Source organism: Nicotiana tomentosiformis, chromosome 1, assembly GCF_000390325.3.
Source record: "Nicotiana tomentosiformis chromosome 1, ASM39032v3, whole genome shotgun sequence".
NCBI lineage: Eukaryota > Viridiplantae > Streptophyta > Magnoliopsida > Solanales > Solanaceae > Nicotiana > Nicotiana tomentosiformis.
The window spans coordinates 98741039-98763722 of record NC_090812.1 but is presented as its reverse complement, the minus strand read 5'-3'; the positions used below and the strand labels follow the sequence as shown (position 1 = coordinate 98763722).

The 22684-nt window shown below is 31.8% G+C and overlaps 1 protein-coding gene, 1 long non-coding RNA gene and 1 other non-coding gene across 3 annotated transcripts; 2 read left to right on the top strand and 1 right to left on the bottom strand.

Moving 5' to 3' along the window:
- Positions 1 to 7962: 7962 nt before the first annotated feature.
- Positions 7963 to 8034, bottom strand: TRNAP-UGG (transfer RNA proline (anticodon UGG)). Its single transcript has one exon. It is a non-coding gene; the product is annotated as a tRNA-Pro (tRNA).
- Positions 8035 to 10361: 2327 nt separating this feature from the next.
- Positions 10362 to 15738, top strand: LOC117273112 (uncharacterized). Its single transcript, XR_004503075.2, has 2 exons — positions 10362 to 12184; positions 12506 to 15738. It is a non-coding gene; the product is annotated as an uncharacterized lncRNA (long non-coding RNA).
- A 459-nt stretch (positions 15739 to 16197) lies between these two features.
- On the top strand, positions 16198 to 16989 carry LOC104118920 (F-box protein At4g00893-like). Its single transcript, XM_009630313.1, has one exon. The coding sequence runs from the start codon at positions 16198 to 16200 to the stop codon at positions 16987 to 16989; it is 792 nt and encodes a 263-aa protein (XP_009628608.1).
- The last annotated feature ends 5695 nt before the right edge of the window (positions 16990 to 22684 follow it).

Below are 22684 nucleotides of genomic sequence, written 5' to 3'. Positions count from 1 at the left end.
AACTCAGCAACCCCCAATTAACCCTACGCGATCGCGGATATTTCCACGTGATCGCATAGAACAAAACCTCCACTGCCCAACTAAACCTACGCGATCGTGTCCCAATCTTCGCGATCGCGAAGAAGGTTTGAAATACCAGCAAACAGCAGCTACCAGCAGTACCAAAATGAAGGAAAATAATCTGAATACCATCTGAAACACGCCCGAGCCCCTCGGGACCTCAATCAAATATACCAACAAGTCCTAAAACATCATACGAACTTAGTCGAGTCTTCAAATCACATCCAACAACACTAAAAACATGAATCACACATAGATTCAAGCCTAATGAACGTTGAAACTTTTTATTTCTACAAACAACGCTGAAACCTATCAAATCATGTCCGATTGACCTCAAATTTTGCACACAAGTCATAAATGACATAACGGACCTATTAAAATTTTTAGAATCAGATTTTGACCCCGATATCAAAAAGTCAACCCCCCGGTCAAACTTCCCAAAAAATCAACTTTCGGCATTTCAAGCCTAATTCCACTACGGACCTCCAAATAATTTTTCGGACACGCTCCTAAGTCCAAAATCACCATACGGAGCTATCAGAATCATAAAAATTCAAATCCGAGGTCGTTTATACATAAGTCCATATCTAGTCAACTTTTCTAACTTAAAATTTTAATTATGAGACTAAGTGTCTCGTTTTACTCCGAATTCCTTGCGGACCCGAATCAACTGACCCGGTAAGTCATAAAACAACTGTAAAGCATAAATTGAGTAGTAAATGGGAAAATGGGGTTATAATACTCAAAACGACCGGCCGGGTTGTTACAGGTACACGTTAGGTTTGACTATTTATTTTGTTTTATTAATTAGATTTAAATGAGCTAATATCTTAATTTTAAATAATTTAAGTATCTTAGTAAAACTAAAAATAGAACAATAAAAAAGTAGGAAATAATGACTAGAGTCGATAATGGTGACCGACGGTTCTTTGATTTTTAGTATTCTTAATTATAATCATTCCATGTTATATATATAATGATAATTGCCACTAATATTTTAAATGTTATATATTACAATCATTTTTTTATTTTTTCAATGAGCTAATATTTTAATTCTAAAAAATTTAATTGTGTCAGCAAAAATAATCTATCTATACTATATTAAAAGCACGAAGGCCCTTAGCGAAATGTCGTTCGCCTTTTTTACCCTTTTAAAATATAGTTCACAATGGACAAAATAGTCATTAGATTATTTTTCTAATATTTAGGAATAGTCATTTAATTATTTTTTTAATATTTAGGAATAGTCATTTAATTATTTTCCTAATATGTAAGAGTATTTATTTAATTATTTTTATAATATTTAGGAGTAGTCATTTAATTATATTCCTAATATTTAGGAATTTAATTTTTTAATTCTAGAATTCCTGCACTTTTCAATCCAAATTAGGAAAGTTTCGTCCACTTTTTAAGGGTTTGTTTTCTTAATAAAGTTTTTTGCTTTTAACTCCATTCAAATTTTGGAGTATTATATTAAATAGAAAAAAACATTAAAAAAAAAAAGAAAAAGAAAAAATGAAAGGAAACATGTGAAAGATCTCATGTATGTCAACGCCGGAATTTTGTTCTTATTTTCAGCTTTTCTTTCATTCACTTATTTATTTTATTGTTTGTACGATTCGTATAGCATTAGGAAACATCCAATTAAGAATTTAAATAATTTTGTAATTTATTGACTTCAAAATATTAAATATCAATAATAATAAAACTTGGATTGAACTAGCTCTTAAAATAGTACTTGTATATATGATTCAAGAATAAATGTTATTTTTTTTACTAAAATAATAATAGTAATATTATATTAATAAATACGTATAGAATACATAAATAATGTATTTGATATTATATATTATTTTCTAGAAGCATCTATACTATATTAAAAGTACGAAGGCTCTTGCCGAAATGTCGTTCGCCTTTTTACCCTTTTAAAATAGTCTTCATAATAGACAAAATTCTAATTTAATTTTTATTTTTTTAATATTTAGGACTTTGAAATTACTAAAATTATTTTTATTAAATCTTTACTTATTTTGAATTAAAATTATTGTCTTAATTATATTTGAACTACTATCCTTTTGTGTATGAACTATGTATTATGTAAGACTTTTTCGTTTCCTTATAGTTTCTCCCGGCAATTTTCATATAAAATATGTTTAGACATTCATTCTTATTATAGGGAACTTATTCTTATAAGGAGAAACCTCAATAGATTGTAACTATTAAAAGCAAGAGGTATGCACTTAATTAAATATTTTTTTAGTTATTGAAATATTATTCAAAAATTAATTAAGAGAAAAATAATTGTTTGAGAAGTAATGGAGTTAAAAAATTAACTATATTTTTAAAGTTATTTTAACAGTACAAAGCCCGAATGCAAAAACAAAAAAAAAAGTCTTTGAATTAACTAATTAGAAAAAAAAAAAACTTATTCAATTCTTTTCAAAATCTTCATGTAAGTAAAATTATTTTTTAGGTTGATAAAACTCCTAAGTTACATAAAATTATTTACACAAGAAGAGCATTAGCGGTGAAAGAAATTAGAAAATAGAGCAAAATTAGCTATATCATAGTATTATTTGTTACTTGTTTTCACTATTAGGTAACAAAAGTAACAATGCTTTTCATCATATATTCCTACATAAGTCATCAAAAATCACAATAAAGCATATAAAATTTTCTACATGATAGTATTCTTTACTTATTGAGCTAGCTAAATTAGATCAGCATTTATCAATTTTAGGAACTTATATTTTCTTTTAATTTTCTTAATAGCTCAAACACATTATTTAATAATAATTACTTAATTTTGTAAGATCGTATATTCACTTATATAGGGTACACGCGCAAAGCGCGTACCCTATTAAAAGCACGAAGGCCCTTAGCAAAATGTCGTTCGCCTTTTTTGCCCTTTAAAAACTAATTCCAGTTTGGACAAAGTAGTAATTTAAGTTATTTTTCTAATATATAGGTATAGTTATTTAATTGTTTCTCTAATATTTAGGACTTAGAAATTAACTAAATATGCATACTAAATTTTTCCTTATTTGAACTATTATATATGCGAAAATTCTCATATTTAAGGTTTAAATTAATTAAAAATTTACCTATATAAATTTTGTTCCTATTGAACAAATATCTAAATTTGGACGTTACCTTTAGGGATGTGAATCACATTTTAAGGGGATGCTATTGATTTATGAAACAAAATATAGACCATATTTAGATGTAATTCGAAAACCTTAAAATTATAAAACTAGAACTTTAGGAGACAAATAGGTAGAATTTTTTTTTGTTTCTAACAATATTGATTTCATCATATTTTTCTCTGTTTCTATCTAGATCTTTCAGCAACCAACTTATAAAAATATTTTTCTGCATTTTTCTTTCGTACTTTGACACTGAAGAATTGATATTTTCTTACGAAACGATTACAGATTTTCTTTAAGACCTACATTCTTTAAAGTTATAGAAATTTAAATTTCCAATGGACTACAACATACGTTGGACATTGAAGTCAATTAAAAGTTATCAGAACTATTGGTGCTAAAAAATGTAATATATATATATATATATATATATATATATATATATATATATATATATTTTAAATCCCTTGCGGTCGATCTGTTATAAGTTTAATTTTAGTATAGCTTTTACAAAAACAATATCATATATTTTCTGTACTTATAATGTAATATACACTTATAAATCCATTGTCCTGGATATACTTTTTTAAAATGATATACGTGAGATGATACATGCCTTTTTTATCCTTTAAAAATAAATTTTATATATTTTTCAAAAAAACTATAGATAAAATTATAATTTAAGTTACTTTTTCAATATTTAAGTCTTTAAAATTAACTAAAATTTTGTTTATTCAAGCGTTCCTTATTTGAATTAATATGTAAGAAGAAGTTCATCTTATATAAACCTTTTGCTAGAATTTCAGTACCATAATTTTATTCTTTCTAGGACATCCAAAGAACTTACTAAAAAATGATATTTTTAAGTTTAATAAATTGTTACTTCCATGCTACTTTGTAATTTATCTAGGTTTAGACGTTTAGTTTATTTTATGTATATTTAGGACATTGCACGTTATACGTGGCAAAATAACATTACGCTTAAAATTACAAGAGCTACTAAATAATTTAATTTTATTATAAAAAAAAACCTTAACATACTCAAAATACATCAAGCAGACATATATTCTCAGAAGAATGTATATTAAGTTTAATTTTTTTCCTAATAGAAAATATTACGTCTTCTATGTTTGAATATTCTTTTTCATAGAATTACAACCAATTAATTTTATATAATTTTATTATCTTAATAAAAACAAAAAATATAGTGCAAGACCAATTGAAAATTATAACTAAAATCGATAATTTCGGTTGGCACTCTTTTGATGTTCCTTATTCTTAATTATGGATTTACAGACGACCATAGAATTAAAATAAATTAATTCTATATAATTGATTATCTTAGTAAAAATAAAAAATAAAAATAGAAGAATATTTTTTTTTGTAGCAACTTGTTTGCCATATTTTTTGTGGAGTTCAACAATTGTTTTCTCGATCAATGCATCTCATATTCTTATTACTTTATTGATTTACTTTCTTATTAATTAAAAGTTTAATAATATATATAAAGAAAAATATTATTATTTTCCTTCATAATTACACTTAAATATTTTAAAATTGGGATGAGCTAGTATAAGAATCTGAAAAAGGTAAAGAATTATTCCTTTAGTGTTGAAAACAAATATAGTTACTTTTTTAATTAACTGATTAGCAAAAGAATTCAATTCAATTGAACTACATATTAAGACCATATTTAGGAGTTTAAAATTATTCAAGATTTAAAAAGTTCATTATGATATTTTCATAAATGCGATAATAATTTATTTACATATGACTTTCTAGATATATTCCAATACATGAGGTGATTGATATCAAAGATAATAAGCATGAATAATAATGTTACATTCTTTGAAGCTACATGATATTTGGTTGGTTGCAAGTTGCGATAATACAAAATATATTGAATTAATCTCTCAAAAAGCTTTATCATCTTTTCATCTATATATATATATATATATATATATATATATATATATATATATATATATATTTGTTTTTACCTAACTCGCTTTCTTTTAACAATAATAAATCATATGATAAATAGTCACGAGTGTGAATAAAATTTTTATCTTTCTTTTCAAACTTAATACAATAAATGGAAGACATCATGTTGGAAAATGTTTAATTGTATAGGAGTTACAGGAAATTGTAAAAGTTGGTGCAATAAAAATTGAAGTTGAAAAGATAGAAGGCAAAAAACATATCAAGTAGACCAAAAAAGAGGAAACAATGAAGACCTAATAACTTATAAAAAATTAAAATTGGAAAGTAAAATTATTATTCTTTAAATAGTATAAGCTCTAACTCTTCTTCTTTTTTGTTTTGCCAAAAATTTACAATCTTTTGTAAATACGAAGCAACTTGTGCTGACACATTATTTAACATTTAGTTCAAATTTTTAATCGAAATTATTTAAATTCGATTAAAACACGACATTAATATTATTTATATGATGAAGAATATAGTTTATTAGTAATTTTTTATTATTGACGCAACAAACACGTGCCGCACGTACTCTAAGACTAGTACTATATTAAAAGCACGAAGGCCCTTCGCGAAATGCCGTTCGACTTTTTTGTCCCTTAAAAATAAATTTTATATTAGACAAAATAGTCATTTTAAGTTTTCTCCCTAATATTTAGGAGTTTTAAATAAACTAAATTAATACATTAAATCTTTATTTATTTGAAGTATATACACAAAGTCCTAATATTAAATATATCCTTCCTTAATTAATGATGTAACATAACAAAAACAAATTATCAAAAAAGTAACGTTTGGAAAAGTTTAAGTACAAAAATATTTGAGACTTAAGACTCCTTTTAAACCACTAAGGACTTCTTTTAGGGTTAGGAGTATTTGGTCTTAGTTAAAGAAATATAACGATTAATTTTAGCAACACAACTGACTCAAAAACAGGAAACTAATATTGCAAAGAATGTAATCTCAATTGTTCGAGGTACATATCAATCGTGCAGGTTTGTTTTCAATAAATAAAAAAGACTATTATTTCAATCATCTTATCCATGAAATAATATGAATAGATAAAGATGAGAATGAAGATAGACAAAAAAACTTAGAGCAAACAAAGTTACAAATGGATACTCCACAAAAAAAAGGTAAACAGAAAAAAATAACCACTAAATCAAAAATAAATATTGAAGTTTTTTTCCAAAAAAGCTTTTATATTTTTAAAGGCTATGTATTTTTGCTGAAACTAAAAAGGAAGAGTCTAAATATTTATTTATAACTTAAATATAATATTTAATATAATATTCTATTCATCAAGATAGGATACATGCGCAATGCGCGAATGTAGATTTCAAATATTATACAAAAAATAATTAAAACAATTATTATACTTTTTATATTATAGTAAAAGTACTAAACCCCGATGCAAAAAAATAAAAATATTTTTTTAATATTGAGAATAAATAATTAAGTCTTTGAATTAATTACTCTCTCAATTTCAATTTATATAAAACCTTTTAGTTTTCAAGATTCAAAATATATAAGCTTTGACAAAAAAATTAAATATTTTTTTCATCATATTGACATGAAAAGATTGCAGCTTAATAGTATTGTTCGTATAGTTTCTTAATATCTAAGTTTTAACTTTAAAATATCAAAAAAATCTAATTCAATTTAGCTTTAAAGATTACTCAAACTAACTCTTGAAGAGTGAAAAGATTCACATAAACTAGAAAGGAGGGAGTAACTAGCAAAATCATCATATAAATAAAATTATTTTTTAAATTGATAAAACTCTTAAGGTACATAAATTTATTTTTACAAGAAGTACATTGACGGTTAATAAAAAAATAAAATAGAGCACAATTGATTATGTTAAAGTTTAACTTGTTATTTGTTTTTCGTATTAGGTAACAAAAATAACAAGGATGTTCATAAGATATCATGTATGTCCTAAGAAAAATACAATAATGCATATGTAAGACAAAATTTATTTATTTATTGAACTAGCTAAATTAGATCAATATTTATATTTTTTAGTAGCTTAGATCTTTTTCGTTAATTTTTGTTCAATAACGCAAATAAATTATTTAATATAGTTACCTATTTTAAAAAAAAAATTATATACTCATGATATAGGTACACGCGCAAAGCGCATACCCTAATACTAGTATAAAAAAAAATAGAGAAAGACTTTTTGTAAATAGTTATGCGCGTTCCTCTAGATATACAATAGTATATCCATTACCCTTTAGTCAAACAACTCTTTTATAACATTTATGAACTAAAATTTAAATACACATTTTAATAGCTACTATGATTATGTAGTAATTACCACAATAGTCACAATTAATACGCTCTAACCCAATATCAAATTATAAAAATACTTTCAAAATAACACATAACAATTGCATCATCAGAATATATAATTTAGTAATATTTATATAAACTTTTAAAATTTTATACTTACAACAACAACAATAAATCCAGTTTGATCCCATAAATGGGGTCTGGGAAGGGTAGTGTGTACGCAGACCTTACCCCTACCTCATAGAGATAGAGGAGTTGTTTCCGATAGACCCTCCGCTATAAAAATTTATACTTATTGATATGATATACACGCTTTTGTGCATAACTTAAAACTAGCCAACTAAAAAAGTTAGACAGTTAAAACAAAATATCACATGTGCAGTATACATATTTAGACAATGAAAACGGCAACACTTTGGGTAAAATAAGCATTTCCATTCCATTCGATAAGTTGAAAACAAAGATAACATCTTTAGGGGCGTTCCGAGAATCGAACTCGGGACCTCTCGCACCCAAAGCGAGAATCATACCACTAGACCAAACGCCCAATTTGCTAGAGATAGTCACAGTAAGTCTTATTTATTATTGATTATCTTAAGGTTAATCATCAGCTAGTTGCTTATTGACATAGTAGATAAATTGATTTTTATTTTTGGTGTCGTAAGATATTCTTCTAGGACATGTGTTTAATCTTTCCATCATGACTATGGAACTAAATGAATAATAACTAATTGCATCCTGTTTAAGTTATTTGTTAAACTCAATTTACTTTGTTGCTCCTGTATTCCATGAATAAAGGTTAGATAAATGTATAACTGAAAAGGGAGATGATTAAGAATTCCTTGGTGGAGTTAATAATCTATATTTATATTTGTTTATCTATATCATTATAAAAATATGAAATTACTTAGTGAAATATGATTTTTTATTTTTTACTTTCTAAAATTAATTTTATATTACACAAACTAGTTAATTAATTCTTTTTCCTAAAATCTTAGTATAACACTTATTTACTTGATTAATACTTATAACCTCTTTCCATTTCTTTTAGGTTTTTTTAAAGTTTGGTAGCATAATGATTCCGAACAAAAAAATAGAGTTATAAATACGCATTGTAATATCGATTCAGTGTCAAAACAAGTCAGTTAATCGATCTTCTTCAGTTCTCCGTCATTGCAAATTCCAGGTTCTAATTTTGATAAGTTTGACTTTCAATGTTATGGCGGAATTATATCTCTTTGGTGGTCCTTGAATCATTGGTGTCCCTTTAGATACAACTGAATAAATTAGATTGATATTACCTTTTTTCCCTTTTTTGTAGTTTAATTTTCTATATTTCTAAAATGTGAGATCTCATGCATGCTCTTTTAAGCCTTTTTTCCCCTTCCAATTTTGGTTTGATTTGCGAAAATAGGCTGCTAGACCGACCAGGTTATCTTTTCGAAAGGTCACCGTATCTTCCTTTAATTCTATTTTAAGCAGTACATTAATTTAAAGCCTAATTCTTTTATTTCATGATTTACATGTACAAATAATATATTATGTAGTTTGATGATACAAAATGAGCAATAATAATTTAAGGAAACCGACAAAGCATATCGGAAAATAGATTTAAAAAAATTAAAATCGACAAAAATTCGTTAGTTAGTTTTACGCTATAATGCACCAAGACTTAATTTTGACAGACACCGTTATTAATGTGTTTTGCGCCATTTTTTTAAAAAAAGATTAACGTCCCTAATCGGTTGCATAATAAAATTTAAATAAAAAATATTTTATAATAATCGGACGAATCTGTCGGTATTTTCAGTCAAAATACAATCAACTCATTTATCAAAAATCGAAGGAATAACTGATCGGCTTTGTCTGTTAATTTTGGTGAATTTTTAATTTTTTTATAAGAAAATTGTCGGACTCTGTTGGTTAGTTTTGCTTGAAGAATTTAAATAAATAAAAAACAGAAGCATTAGACCAACGAGTACCAATCTCGACTAGTGAATTTTATGCGTAATTTAAGATAATCAACGAACTCCGCCAAATAGGTCTTTTAATAAAAATTTCCATAACCTCGAGTCCGTCGACTTTTTCTACCAACGTGATAATTTCTGACATGTCTCAATCCGCCGTTTTTTAGCTGAAAAACCACTAATCACAATTATCGCCGGCTTTCTGTCTGTTTTCTCCCTCGGAAAAGACCTTATTCTTAGTGGGACAAAGAAATAGAATAATCTATATTTTTCTCACGAGGAAAAAGTATTGTCTTCTATCAGTTTGCTAATCTCGTTTGAATTTTCTAAAATGACTTTGATAAGAGCTTTCCAAAATTTCTTTCAGAAATATTCTTAAATCTGGGTTATGTGTAATTGTTGAAAATGAAAAAGAAGTATGGTAACTTGTGAATTTGGAGTGATAAAATTATAAAATTGGAATAAATTTTTTTAGTTAAATATATTGACTGATATGATCAGTGAGAACTTTTATGTGAAAATTTCAACATTCATTATTTTTCAAAATATATATTTTTATTTTGTAACTCAAATACTATTTATACGATTTGTTAAGAAAAATTCACCCATTACACATAATACACCCAGGGGCGAATCTTACGGTTACCGTGAATCAGTAACTTTTGCATAGATCATGTATTTGTTCAAAAATATTCATTAAAAGTATAAGAATATTTAATTTGAAACTCAATTTGTTGGTCCAGTTATCATGTAGATTAACTTGAGATTGTTATACGAACCCATAAACTTAAAATTCTGGATTCGCTCGAACACACCCGTATTGTAACACTAGTTTTGTATCCTCAAAGTGTAACGTTTGGTATTCACCCAATTCGTTTTTTTCACTTGCCTTACTCTCGGGTAACTCGGAAAGAACCAACAAACTCTTTCCTCTTCTTTTTATTTTTTCTAAAGACTGCTACTTTTCTTTTCTCCTACAAAACTTCAGATAGTTGCAAACTTCAGCTGATAGTTTCTCATCAAGGCTCCTTTCTTTGTAAGCTAAATTGGAAGAAGATAGGTAAGTTTTCTTGATCTCAGATCATTCTGGTTTCTTCTACTTCTGATTTTCTTGTTTTCCTGTTGAATATTTAGCTTCAATTGTTTAATTTATAGTGCGCATCCTTATTTGTGTGAATATATGAAATACTATTCACTTGCTACATCTCCTCGTCACTAAATTGTTAATTTTTATTTTTTATTTTTTGCTACATCTCTCAGTGAGGGACCATCATACTATTAAGAGTGGAAGTGTCACATAACACGTGCAACTTGTGTGAGGTAGTTAGCTGGCAGTTAGCTGTCAGTTGGATTCGTTAGTTAGACGGTTAGTGGGTTGACAGTAGTTAAGCTTAGCTGTGTAATTGTTAGTTAGTGAATAGTAGTCATTTTCTATATAAGCATTGTATTGTGTACAAACAGATTAGATGAAAATGAGAAAGTGAAAATTCTCTCAACCGACTCTCTCTAGAACATTCGATCATCCATTGTTGAACTCTCAATTCATCTCTTCTGCTTAAACTTTGACATGGTATAAGAGCATACGGCCATTTATATGGTCTCTCTGAGAAATTGAATTACTGAAACGTACTTCATCGAAACTCATTAATGGCGGACAACATCGATAATGAGTTGCCGGAAAAATTGAGCCACAACCAGTCACTTTTTTTGCAATCGACGGATAATTCTGGAACTGTGTCGATATCCTTGCAATTGACCGGAACAAAGAACTATTCCGTCTAGAGTAGAGCGATGTGAATTGCAATCCTAGGGCGTAACAAGCTGGGGTTCATCAATGGCAGTTGCAAGCGAGAAAATTACGGTCCAAATTTGGTTGATCTGTGGGAGAGGTACAACGCAATTGTGATTTCGTGGATTATGAATTGCGTATCACCGGAGTTACTCAGCGAAATTGTGTATTCCTCCGGTGCATGTGCGGTCTGGAAGGATATGAAGGAAAGGTTTGACAAGGTTGATGGTTCTCGCATTTTCCAGCTGCACAAGGAGATTGCTACTGTGAGTCAGGGAACCAGCGCTATTGCGACCTACTACTCAAAAATTCGATCACTTTGGGCGGAGTTTGACAGCTTAGCTCCAACTCCTGAATGTGATTGTGAGAAGTCTAGGAATTTTGTTGCATTCATGAGGCGTCAAAAGCTTCTGCAATTTCTGATGGGATTAAATGAAATATATGAACAGGCAAGGGGCCAGATTTTGATGATGGACCCAATTCCTTCGGTTAACAAGGCCTATTCTATGCTAATTGAGAGGGAAAGTTAGAGGACTATGTCTAATATTTCTGTTGCCACTGTAAAAATTTGGAAGTCACAATATTAATGACCACAAGAGGTGGCAATGGAGGAAATGTCAACACTCAGAGGTTCAAAAAGAATTATAATGTCACATGTGACTACTGTAAGATGAAGGGGCACACTCGTGAAGGATGCTTCAAGTTGATTGGTTATCCGGCTGACTTCAAATATAAGAAGAGGTTTGGGGGTAACTTGGCAAAAAATTCCATTGTTGTAGAACATAAACCACAGGAGACTGGAGCAGACGAGAACATAGCTGCTAATATACCAAAATAGTATATTGCACCACACTTCACCTCAGAACAGTACAATCAGATCCTGAAGCTACTCAACAAGGAAACTCTACCTGAAACATCAGCAAACATGGCAGGTAGTGCAGGTAGTATTAATGTCTTTTTAGCAGATATCAAAGAAAAGGTTTGGATAGTTGACAGTGGTGTAAAAAATCATATGGTCTCAGATATAAACATGCTCGATAAGAAACAAGAAGTAAATAGAAATAAGACCAGGAAAGTTCATTTACCTAATGGAGGGGTTGCACAGGTAACACATAATAAGATCATGCAGATTGGGACAAGCAGGAACAATAGATAATATTCTATACATTTCTGACTTTAAGTACAATTTGTTATCTGTAGCAAAAATCACAAGAGCATTGAATTGCTCAGTTTGCTTCTTCCCTGATTTCTTTGTGTTCCAGGACCTCTGCAATGGGAGGTGAGAGCGATTAGTAGGCAGGATGATGGCCTCTACATACTACCTCAAACTACTGGAGAAAGAGAGAAGAATAAAACAATTGGTTTGTCTAGTAGAATAGAAAAATTGGATGTAAGATTGTGGCACAAAACGCTTGGACATGCCACAGCAGGAGCAATAAAACAAACTTTTTCATTAGGATATGATGATTGAAAGAAAGAATTAGAGGATTGTTCTATATTTCCATTAGCTAGGCATGCTAGACTGCTATTTAGCTCTAGTACTAGTAGAGCAGAAGCAATTTTTTATTTGATACATATTGATGTATGGGGACTATATTGTGTACAAACATATGATGGCAATAAACTTTTTGTTACTATTGTAGATGATCATTCCCGGATATGTTGGGTGTATTTGCTGAAGTTAAAAAGTGATGTGGTTGTGATTCTGAGAAATTTTATTCAGCTTGTAAAAACACAGTTTGACAGTGCATCAAGATAGTAAGAACTGATAATGGGACAGAGTTTGTTAATGGTGAATGCAGCTCACTATTCCAATCTTTTGGAATAGTTCATCAAAAAACATGTGTGTATACACCTTAGCAAAATGGCATTGCTGAGAGAAAACACAGATATGTCCTTGAAATTGCAAGAGCATAAAGGTTTCAGGGTTCAATTCCAATAAGATTTTGGGGTCATTGCATCCTAACTGCTGTGTATATCATCAATAGATTACCTTCTAGTGCTTTGGAAGGTAAAAGCCCATTTGAAGTATTTCACAGGAAGAAGCCTTCTCTTGACCATATGAGGACACTGGGGTGTTTATGTTATGCCAAGAGGATGAATGTACATGATAAATTTGAAGCCAGGTCAATTGCAGCAGCTTTCATGGGATACTCTTCTGTTACAAAGGGATACATTCTATATGATCTGTCCAAGCACAATTTTTTTACTAACATAGATGTCACTTTCAAAGAGAATATATTTCCATTCAGAATGGAGCAACCACACATAGACAATATGTTTTTAGAGGTTGAAAATCAGGAGCAACCTAAACAGGTTCTAGATGCAGAAGTGGATTCAATCGCAGATATTGACATAGCACAGGAGAAAATACCCCCAATAGATATGAGTGCTCCACAGACAGCATATCCAGACATGCCACATGAGAGTCATCTTCCTGCAGCATCAACTCAAACCACCTGACACTCATGAAGTTGCTCCACATAGTGCTGACATAGCTGCTTCATCACAGATGAATCTACCACCTCCACAAGAGCTCAGGAGATCTAGTAGAGATAAGGGAGTGCCAATGTGGATGACAGATTATGTCATTCCCTCACAGCAGCAACAATCTTATTCCATTAGCAATTCAGTATGTTACTCCAACTTGAAGCCAACTTATCAAGCTTACTTGCAGGCTTTATCTGCAGTAACTGAACCAAGATCCTTTCATGAAGCTTCACAAGACAAGTTATGGATTGAAGCTATGAGAGCTGAAATTCAAGCTCTTGAAGATAATAAAACCTGGGAGTTGGTGCAATTGCCAACAGGGAAGAAGTCAATAGGCTGCAAATAGGTGTACAAAGTAAAGTACAAGGCAGATAGCACTGTAGAAAGGTACAAAGCTAGGCTTGTGGCCAAGGGTTACAATCAAAGGGAAGAGCTTGATTTTCATGAAACCTTCTCCCCAATGGTGAAGATAGTAACTGTTAGAGCTGTAGTTTCTATTGCTGCAGCTGAAGGTTGGCATATTCATCAAATGGATGCCTATAATGCCTTCCTCCAAGGAGACCTGCATGATGAAGTATACATGGACCTACCTGAGGGATTTACCGGCCAGGGGGAGTCTAAAGGGATGGTCTGCAGGCTGGTTAAATCCCTATATGGCCTAAAGCAAGCGAGTAGACAATGGAATGTGAAGCTGACTGAAGCATTGATCCAACAGGGGTTCACTCAAAGCTGTTTGGACTACTCATTGTTTACAAAGAAGCGGGGAAGCAACATTATGGTCATTCTAGTATATGTAGATGATATGCTAGTTACAGGCAACAACTTGCAAATGATTGAAGATACTAAAAGGCAGTTGCATCAGTCATTCAAAATTAAAGATCTAGGGGAACTAAGGTACTTTCTGGGGATTGAATTCTCTAGATCACACAAGGGGATATTGATGAACCAAAGAAAATAGGCCCTGGAACTCATATCAGACTTAGGCCTGAGTGCTGGAAAACCAAGCTGGACTCCTCTTGATAGTAATCAGAAATTCACTACTAGATAGTTGGATGCATTAACAGGGTTACAAGCTGATGAGCCTTTGATAGATAGAGAAAAATACCAAAGACTCATAGGAAAGCTATTATACTTGACTCTAACCAGGTTGGACATTGCATTCTCAGTTTAGACACTTAGTCAGTTCCTACAAGAGCCAAAGCAGTCACACTGGGAAGCAACACTGAGGATAGTAAGATATGTGAAGATGGATCCAGGAATAGGAGTATTGATGAGCAGCAAAAGAGAAAATAAGCTGACTGCCTTTTGTGATGCCGATTGGGCTTCATGCCCAAATACGAGAAGGTCAATGACAAGATTCATTGTGAAGCATGGGGAATCATTAATATCATGAAAATCCAAGAAGCAGAACACTGTGTCAAAGAGTTCTGCAGAAGAAGAGTACAGGAGTATGGCATCAGTTATATCAGAACAGGTTTGGCTGATAAATTTGTACAAGGAGCTGGAAGCAGAAGTGGAACTACCAGTAAACATACATAGTGATAGCAAGGCAGCTTTGCAGATAGCGGCCAATCATGTGTATCACGAGAGAACTAAGCATATCGAGATCGATTGTCACTTCATCAGAGAAAAAATACAGTTAGGGGCAATTAAGACTGTGCATGTGTGCTCAAGGGATCAGCTGGCAGATGTGTTGACCAAGGCATTACCAAGGCAACAACATGAATATCTAATATCCAAGCTGGGGATGCTAAATGTATTCGCACCCTTCAGCTTGAGGGGGAGTATTGAGAGTAGAAGTGTCACATAACACGTGCAACTTGTGTGAGGTAGTTAGCTGTCAATTGGATTGGTTAGTTAGACGGTTAGTGGGTTGACAGTATAGTTAATTATGTTAAGCTTAGCTGTGTAATTGTTAGTTAGTAAGTAGTAGTCATCTTCTATATAAGCATTGTATTGTGTACATACAGATTAGATGAAAATGAGAAAGTGAAAATTCTCTCCATTGACTCTCTCTAGAACATTCGATCCTCCATTGTTGAACTCTCACTCCATCTCTTCTGCTTAAACTTTGACACGTACTATGCAATATCAACATATCTTCATAGTTCCAACAAAAACTAGTACTCTCGCCCAAGCATGTGTGACAATGTTTGACTTGGCACAAAGTTTATTAAAAAGAAGAACACTTTTGAAACTTGTAGTTTAAAACAAGTCATAAATAGTTGTATGTTTATAAATCGTCTCTAAAAAGGAAAGTATGACACATAAATTAGTACAAAGAGAGTGAGTAGTTGCTAGTCTAAACATTTGTGAGAGTGAGTAGTTGCTAGTCTAAACATTTGTCAGTGTTCTTATAGCTGTTTGGAGTGTACTATCTGAAACTAATGCTTCATTTGTTCAAGCTGTTGGTTCTCGAATCTTAGGCTGATTGAATTCCCTTTGCTTTGTTTTGAATAGACGTATGGAGGAAGTGGCCAAAGAGTTTCTCCAGAAGCCTGTTAATCTCTCTAATGTCGAAAGTAACAACGACGAAGCAGAGCAGTTAAGAGAAGAATGTTCTAGAAAGAAAGGAAAACTTCAAGACTGTTTACTATCATCAAGATCATGGCGCGATCTGCCTTCAGAACTTTTAAAAGAAATAGCAGACAGCTTCGGAATTACTGATCTTCTTGCTTTTCGTGGAGTCTGCACAAATTGGCGCTCTGCTTCTTTCTCAGCTACTGCAGCTATAGAATCTGTTCCTGATACACACCCTTATTTCCTACTCTACGATGATGAAGATGAGGAAAGCATACACTTTAACCCCACCAATGACAGAACTTACTCCCTTATTATCCCCGAATTAAAAGAAGCTACTTGCCTGGCTTCGAGTCATGGTTGGTTACTGTTATCCCAAAAGGGTCTCATTTTCTTCTTCTCCCCTTTCTCTCGCGCGAGAATTGACCTCACCCTGTTTCAAGAATCAGAAATTTCTAAAGGTTCTGCGGTGTTTACTTCTCCTCCTATGTCAAAGGTGAAGTATGAATATGATCTTTCACTGAGATTTTTTGGTGGTGTTAAAGGTGCTACTTTTGCTGATGGGTGTTTTCAAATTTTGGATGAGATTGACAAGATGATAACATTCGACTTGGAAAGTAAGAGTTTTGAGTTTTACAGATTAGTTAAAGAACGTAGAGATCCAAATGTTGAAAGCCTGCCTTTTAACTACAAGGAGAAATGTTTCAGTAGTGATTTCAAGAAAAGGATGAAATAAGGGTGGCAAGTGGGCCGGTCCAGGCTCGGGACCGCGGGTCATACGGGCTAAACGGGCCAGGACCGTTTGACCCGGTTTTAGTGGGCCTGGACCGATCTCGTGGGCCGATCCTATAATTTGGGCCCGTCAGACCCGAAACCGGCCCGGTTCCTTAGCGGGCCAAACGGTCCCACCGGCTATTTTTTTTTAATTTTTTTTAAAAAAATATAGCCGTTGGCTATTTATAAAATAGCCATTTAACCACCCCAACTTTTTTTTAATCCCAAACTTTTTATAATTATATTTTTTCCCTATTTTCAACTATAAATACCCCATCATTCTTTCATTTTTTCTTACAAAATCATCAATCTCTCTCTAATTTTCTTCTATAATTGCTACTACTGCTTACTTTATTGTTACAATTTGTGAAATAATTGTGAAGTTGGTGAATTGAAGTCTTCAACGATAATTAATTTCCAACAAGTTGTTCGTCAATTCGGTAAACTCGTTCCAACTCTTAAGTTTTAATATTATAATTTTGTTTGTTTTATTTATTTTCTATTACTTTATTAATTAAGATGACTTCCTTAAAAAAACTTTTTAGTAAAAATAAGGGAAAATCCAAGAGTGACGAATCTAGTGCTCAATTTGTTCCTCCCCACTGCCCCGGGCTCCCCGAACCAAACTCCATATACGTCCTACACCTGCTATTCTTGATAGCGATAATAGTTTATTACAATTTACTGAAAGTCAATTTTGCCATAATATTAGATCTGGTGAATACTTAGACCATAAATTAATGAATGCTCTTTATTATAATCCAACTATTATACATTTAATATATATACTTTACTATACTATACTATATATACATCTTATATATAGTATATAAGATGTATATATAGCATATCGAATATAGCTTATATATAAATATACTATATATACATCTTATATCGATATATATATATTATACATTTAATATATATACTATACTATACTATATATACATATATAGTATATAAGATGTATATATAGCTTATCGAATTTAACTTATATATATATATATTATACATTTAATATATATTCTATACTATACTATATATACATTTAATATATATACTATACTATATATATATATATATATATATATATATATATATATATATATATATATATAGTATATAAGATGTATATATAGCTTATCGAATATAGCTTTTATATATATATATATACTATATATACATTTAATATATATACTATACTATATATACATCTTATATACAGTATATAAGATGTATATATACCTTATCGAATATAGCTTATATATATATACTATATATACATTTAATATATATACTATACTATATATACATCTTATATACTATATATAAGATGTATATATAGCTTATCGAATATAGCTTATATATATATACTATATATACATTTAATATATATACTATACTATATATACATCTTATATATAGTATATAAGATGTATATATAGCTTATGGAATATAGCTTATATATATATACTATATATACATTTAATATATATATTATACTATATATACATCTTATATACTATATATATTCGAATATCTATACATCTTAGATATTTATTTTAACATCCTTTTGTCTGTAATATTTATTTATTTATTTATTTATTTATTTTTAAAAATATTGGGCCCACTTAGCCCGTTTAGCCCGGGACCAAACGGTCCCGGTCCCGGTTCCGAGCCGATCCTTAGAAATAGCCCGTTTAGGCCCGGGCCCGTTTGGCCCGTTTAATTTGGGCCCGGAACCGGGGCTGGGATCGTTTGGACCGGCCCATTTGACCCGTTTAGGTCCGGGACCGGCCCACTTGCCTGCCCTAGGATGAAACTTGGGAATGATGTTACTACTTATTTCTATTTGTGCTGCCTCTTATGCTGGAAGTGGTGATTCTGTAATTTTTATCAAGAATGAAAAGTTTAAGGCCATACTAGATTACGAAGCTCAAGATTTCAAGGGAATTTAGATTCAGCCCAGATTCTTTCAACTCCCACCAAATTACAGCTGGTGATCTCATTGAGATTTTGCTCTTTACATTAAAAATTTGCATTTTTTTCATTTTTGTTTCCTCTCATTCCAATTCATTTTTCTTCTTGGGGATAGCTTCAAGATCAAGATAATCCTTTGGGATTACAACTAATAACGTGTTAATTACAACTAATAGTTTTGCACGAATTCAAGTAATTAAAAATGCAGTAATTTATAACTAACAAGACAAATATTATAGACAGGATTTGAAAAAGTCTAAGGTTATGATTTCCCCTATTGTCGGAATCTTCCCCGCTACGTCTCCCATAAATTCGCTTAATTATTTTTTACCGATCGTGAGTACTTTAAGTGTTGTAGCTCTCTCTCGAGTAACTACTACAATTTACTAGACGTATTCTCTCGAACTACGCTAGCTTGCACTAATTTACCGCTCACTACGATCGCACCAAGGCTTCGTTATCTCTAATTCTGCCTTTAAACCCTCTGTATCGATCTCTCAACTACGTTAGGAGTGGTATTGTTCAACAACTACCTAAATGTGCACTCTCTCTCGAGCAATATACACACTAAATATGCATAATTAATTGAGAGCTCTTCAATTAACAATAATGAAAATATAGTTGAACAAGTAGAAAAAAATCAAAGGCAAATCTATATTAAACGCAGTAGAGAACCATCCTCCAATAGGTTCCATCAAACCTTAGATTAAAGAGTTTAGCTACTCATAAATACAACAACAATCAATATAATGTTTAAAAACATGAAACTACTAAGTAAAGAGATAAAGAAAGAGAAAACTCGTTTGATTCTTGCTCATAAATACAACTCGTAAAGAGATAAAAACATGATTCTAGCTACTCATAAATACAACTCGTTTGATTCTTCTCCAAAATCATGTTCAACCCTAGAATAAATCATTTGGGAAGTATTTATGTCAATCCCTCGGTTTAATTTCGGGTTTGGGTCTTTTAACCCTCGACTTTTAATTACCGTGCTATAGACCTCGCGAAGCCTAGTCTATAGCGTGGTCAACCTGGCTATAGACCTCGCGAAGCCTGGTCTATAACGCGGTCGACCCGGCTATAGACCTCGCGAAGCCTGGTCTATAGCGCGGTCGACCTAGCTATAGACCCCGCAAAGCCTGGTCTGTAGCACGGTTAACCTGGCTATAGACCTTGTAAAGCCTGGTCTGTAGCACGGTCAACCTGGCTATAGACCTTGTAAAGCCTGGTCTGTAGCACGGTTTGGATACTTGATGCTTTTGTGCTCTTTTCTTGTATTTATGTCTTCTTTTTGTGAAATTTTCATTTGATGATTCCTTCCGATATTCCTACACATAAAACAACACAATTTAGCTCAAATATCGCACAATAACTCATTAGACCAACAAAATATAGGGCGATTAATGTGCTAAAAGTAAAGCATTTTGGCATCACATCACCACCCCACACTTAAAGTTGCTCGTTCTCGAGTCAACCACCAATTCCTAGAGCACTTTTTTTTTTTAGCACATCCGAAGTACACCATACCTATGACTATGGTTGATAGCAACAAACTTTAGCATATGTCTTCGACACACATTTCTCTTTACTTTATGCCATACTTCAAATCTTTATTCAACAAAAAGACAACATGTTTCTAACAATCCTAACCTCACAAACCGACTCAATATCACAATGCATTCAAGGCTTGAACATTTAACATCATAGAGAAATCTAATAACGTCACATATTCCTTGCAAAATCATGTGCCCTCATGTCACGCCCCAACCTCGGGGAGCGCGACCAGCGCTCAACCGAGTGAACCCGGTCGAGCAATCATGTTAGATACTTTCTATCCAACTCACCCATGATCAAGAGAAGACATGATTTTATTATTTAGACAGTAGGAAGATCATATATACAATACTAAATCGTCTCATTGGTTACATTATTTTTTTAAGTTTCAAGATACACATATTCTTATGATTAGAGTGGGACAAGAGATCAAAATACAACATAATCTGTTTGACTTTTCTAGCACCCATGTACAGCCCACATAGTGTCTACGGAGCCTCTAAAAAATACAAAAGAGTATTATGATAGTGCCGGCAACAAGGCCCCGTCTATACCTCAAAACGTGATAATAATATGAAAGATACAATACATGACCCCGGGATAAAGTGGGGCTCACCAAGTCTGTTGGGAAAAGGATGTACCACTATTGCTAATCAACAATTCCTGCTATGGAACCACCTGCATCCATTTAAAGATGCAGCGCCCCGGCAAAAGGGACATTAGTACTGTCGAATAGTACTAGTATGAAAAACTAAATACCATCTCAATATAATGAATAATAATACAAGGGGAGAAACAACCATGAGTTCAATAAGAGCTTCAAACAATACTAAAACATCAGGTAAGGATCACATAAGTTCTCAAGTTAATTTCCATATTATTAGGTTGGATGATCTTTAGAGCCGATATACTATAATTCACAATACCTCCGTATTCTTACACGGAGTTCGATCTCGACCCGATCGGATAGGTCGTCTCATTTGAGACATCAACCATAACCACAATCTCATTATAATTTCCAGCACAGTTACCACCATGTGTGTGGCATGGCGTCCGATCACGGCCCGATCGGCTAGGCCGTTCCACCCGATACATAACCTTTTTTAGTCAATCATCTCACATCATACTTCTTTCACATCCTTTCAATTCATTGGCATTAGTGGCCACAATTATAAGATCATTCTTGGCACTTGGCCGTATTTCATAATTCCAGCTCCCCTTTCCACATTCAAACATCATTATCATTATCAACAACAATAAGGCTTCCCATTCAAGACATTAAATTCACATATGAGCAATTTGGAAATCTTAGGCACATAGAGGCTTTTCATACAATTTGGCATAACAACCTTTATTCGATCTTGACATGAAGTCTTAACATTTCTAACACATATTCCACATTTTGAACACATCCTCAAATGGCAAGATGACATGATGAAGCATTTAGAATAAATATTAAACATACATCCTTCAACACAAACACATTAGGAATAGCCAATTCTATAATGATCAATTTGGGACTTACACCAATTACATGAACACCGTGGGATTCGATTCTAAAAAGAAGGGAGTTTAGCCAACATACCTCAATTGAGCTTCCTTTAAACTTTAAAACGTTCCGAAATTCTTAGCAACTTCGATCTATTTTAGAAATATAACAAGTTGGACCAAAATTAGGAAGATGGTCATGATTCTAGCTCATTTGAGCACATTATCAAACACTAGGCGTGCATTAATATTTTTAAGGCCCTTTTGTGAAAGATTCCAACTTTTTCCAAACCATTCTCTACTATTTTTAGCTCACAACCTTCCCACATTCTTTGATAACACATGCATGCAAGATGAACAACCCCCACACCCAATAATTGTCTTTCTAATTATCCCCTTTTTAGTAGATTTTTGAAATTAAGAGCCAGGGCATAGATTCTTACCTTTAAGGTGAAGACATTCTTGATAATCTTCAAGGATTGAGCAAGAATTGTTGGATATTAGGTTGAATATTACTTCCTCACTCTAAGAACTCTTTCTCACTCTAAAAATATCAGAAATATGCTCAAAAATGGACTATGGCATATGTTTTAACGAAAAAGGGTCGGGTTTAAAAATTCTAAAAATGAAGC

Excerpts from the sequence above, each read along its gene's own strand:
- LOC104118920 (XM_009630313.1), top strand. The coding sequence starts at position 16,198 with ATGGAGGAAGTGGCCAAAGAGTTTCTCCAGAAGCCTGTTAATCTCTCT.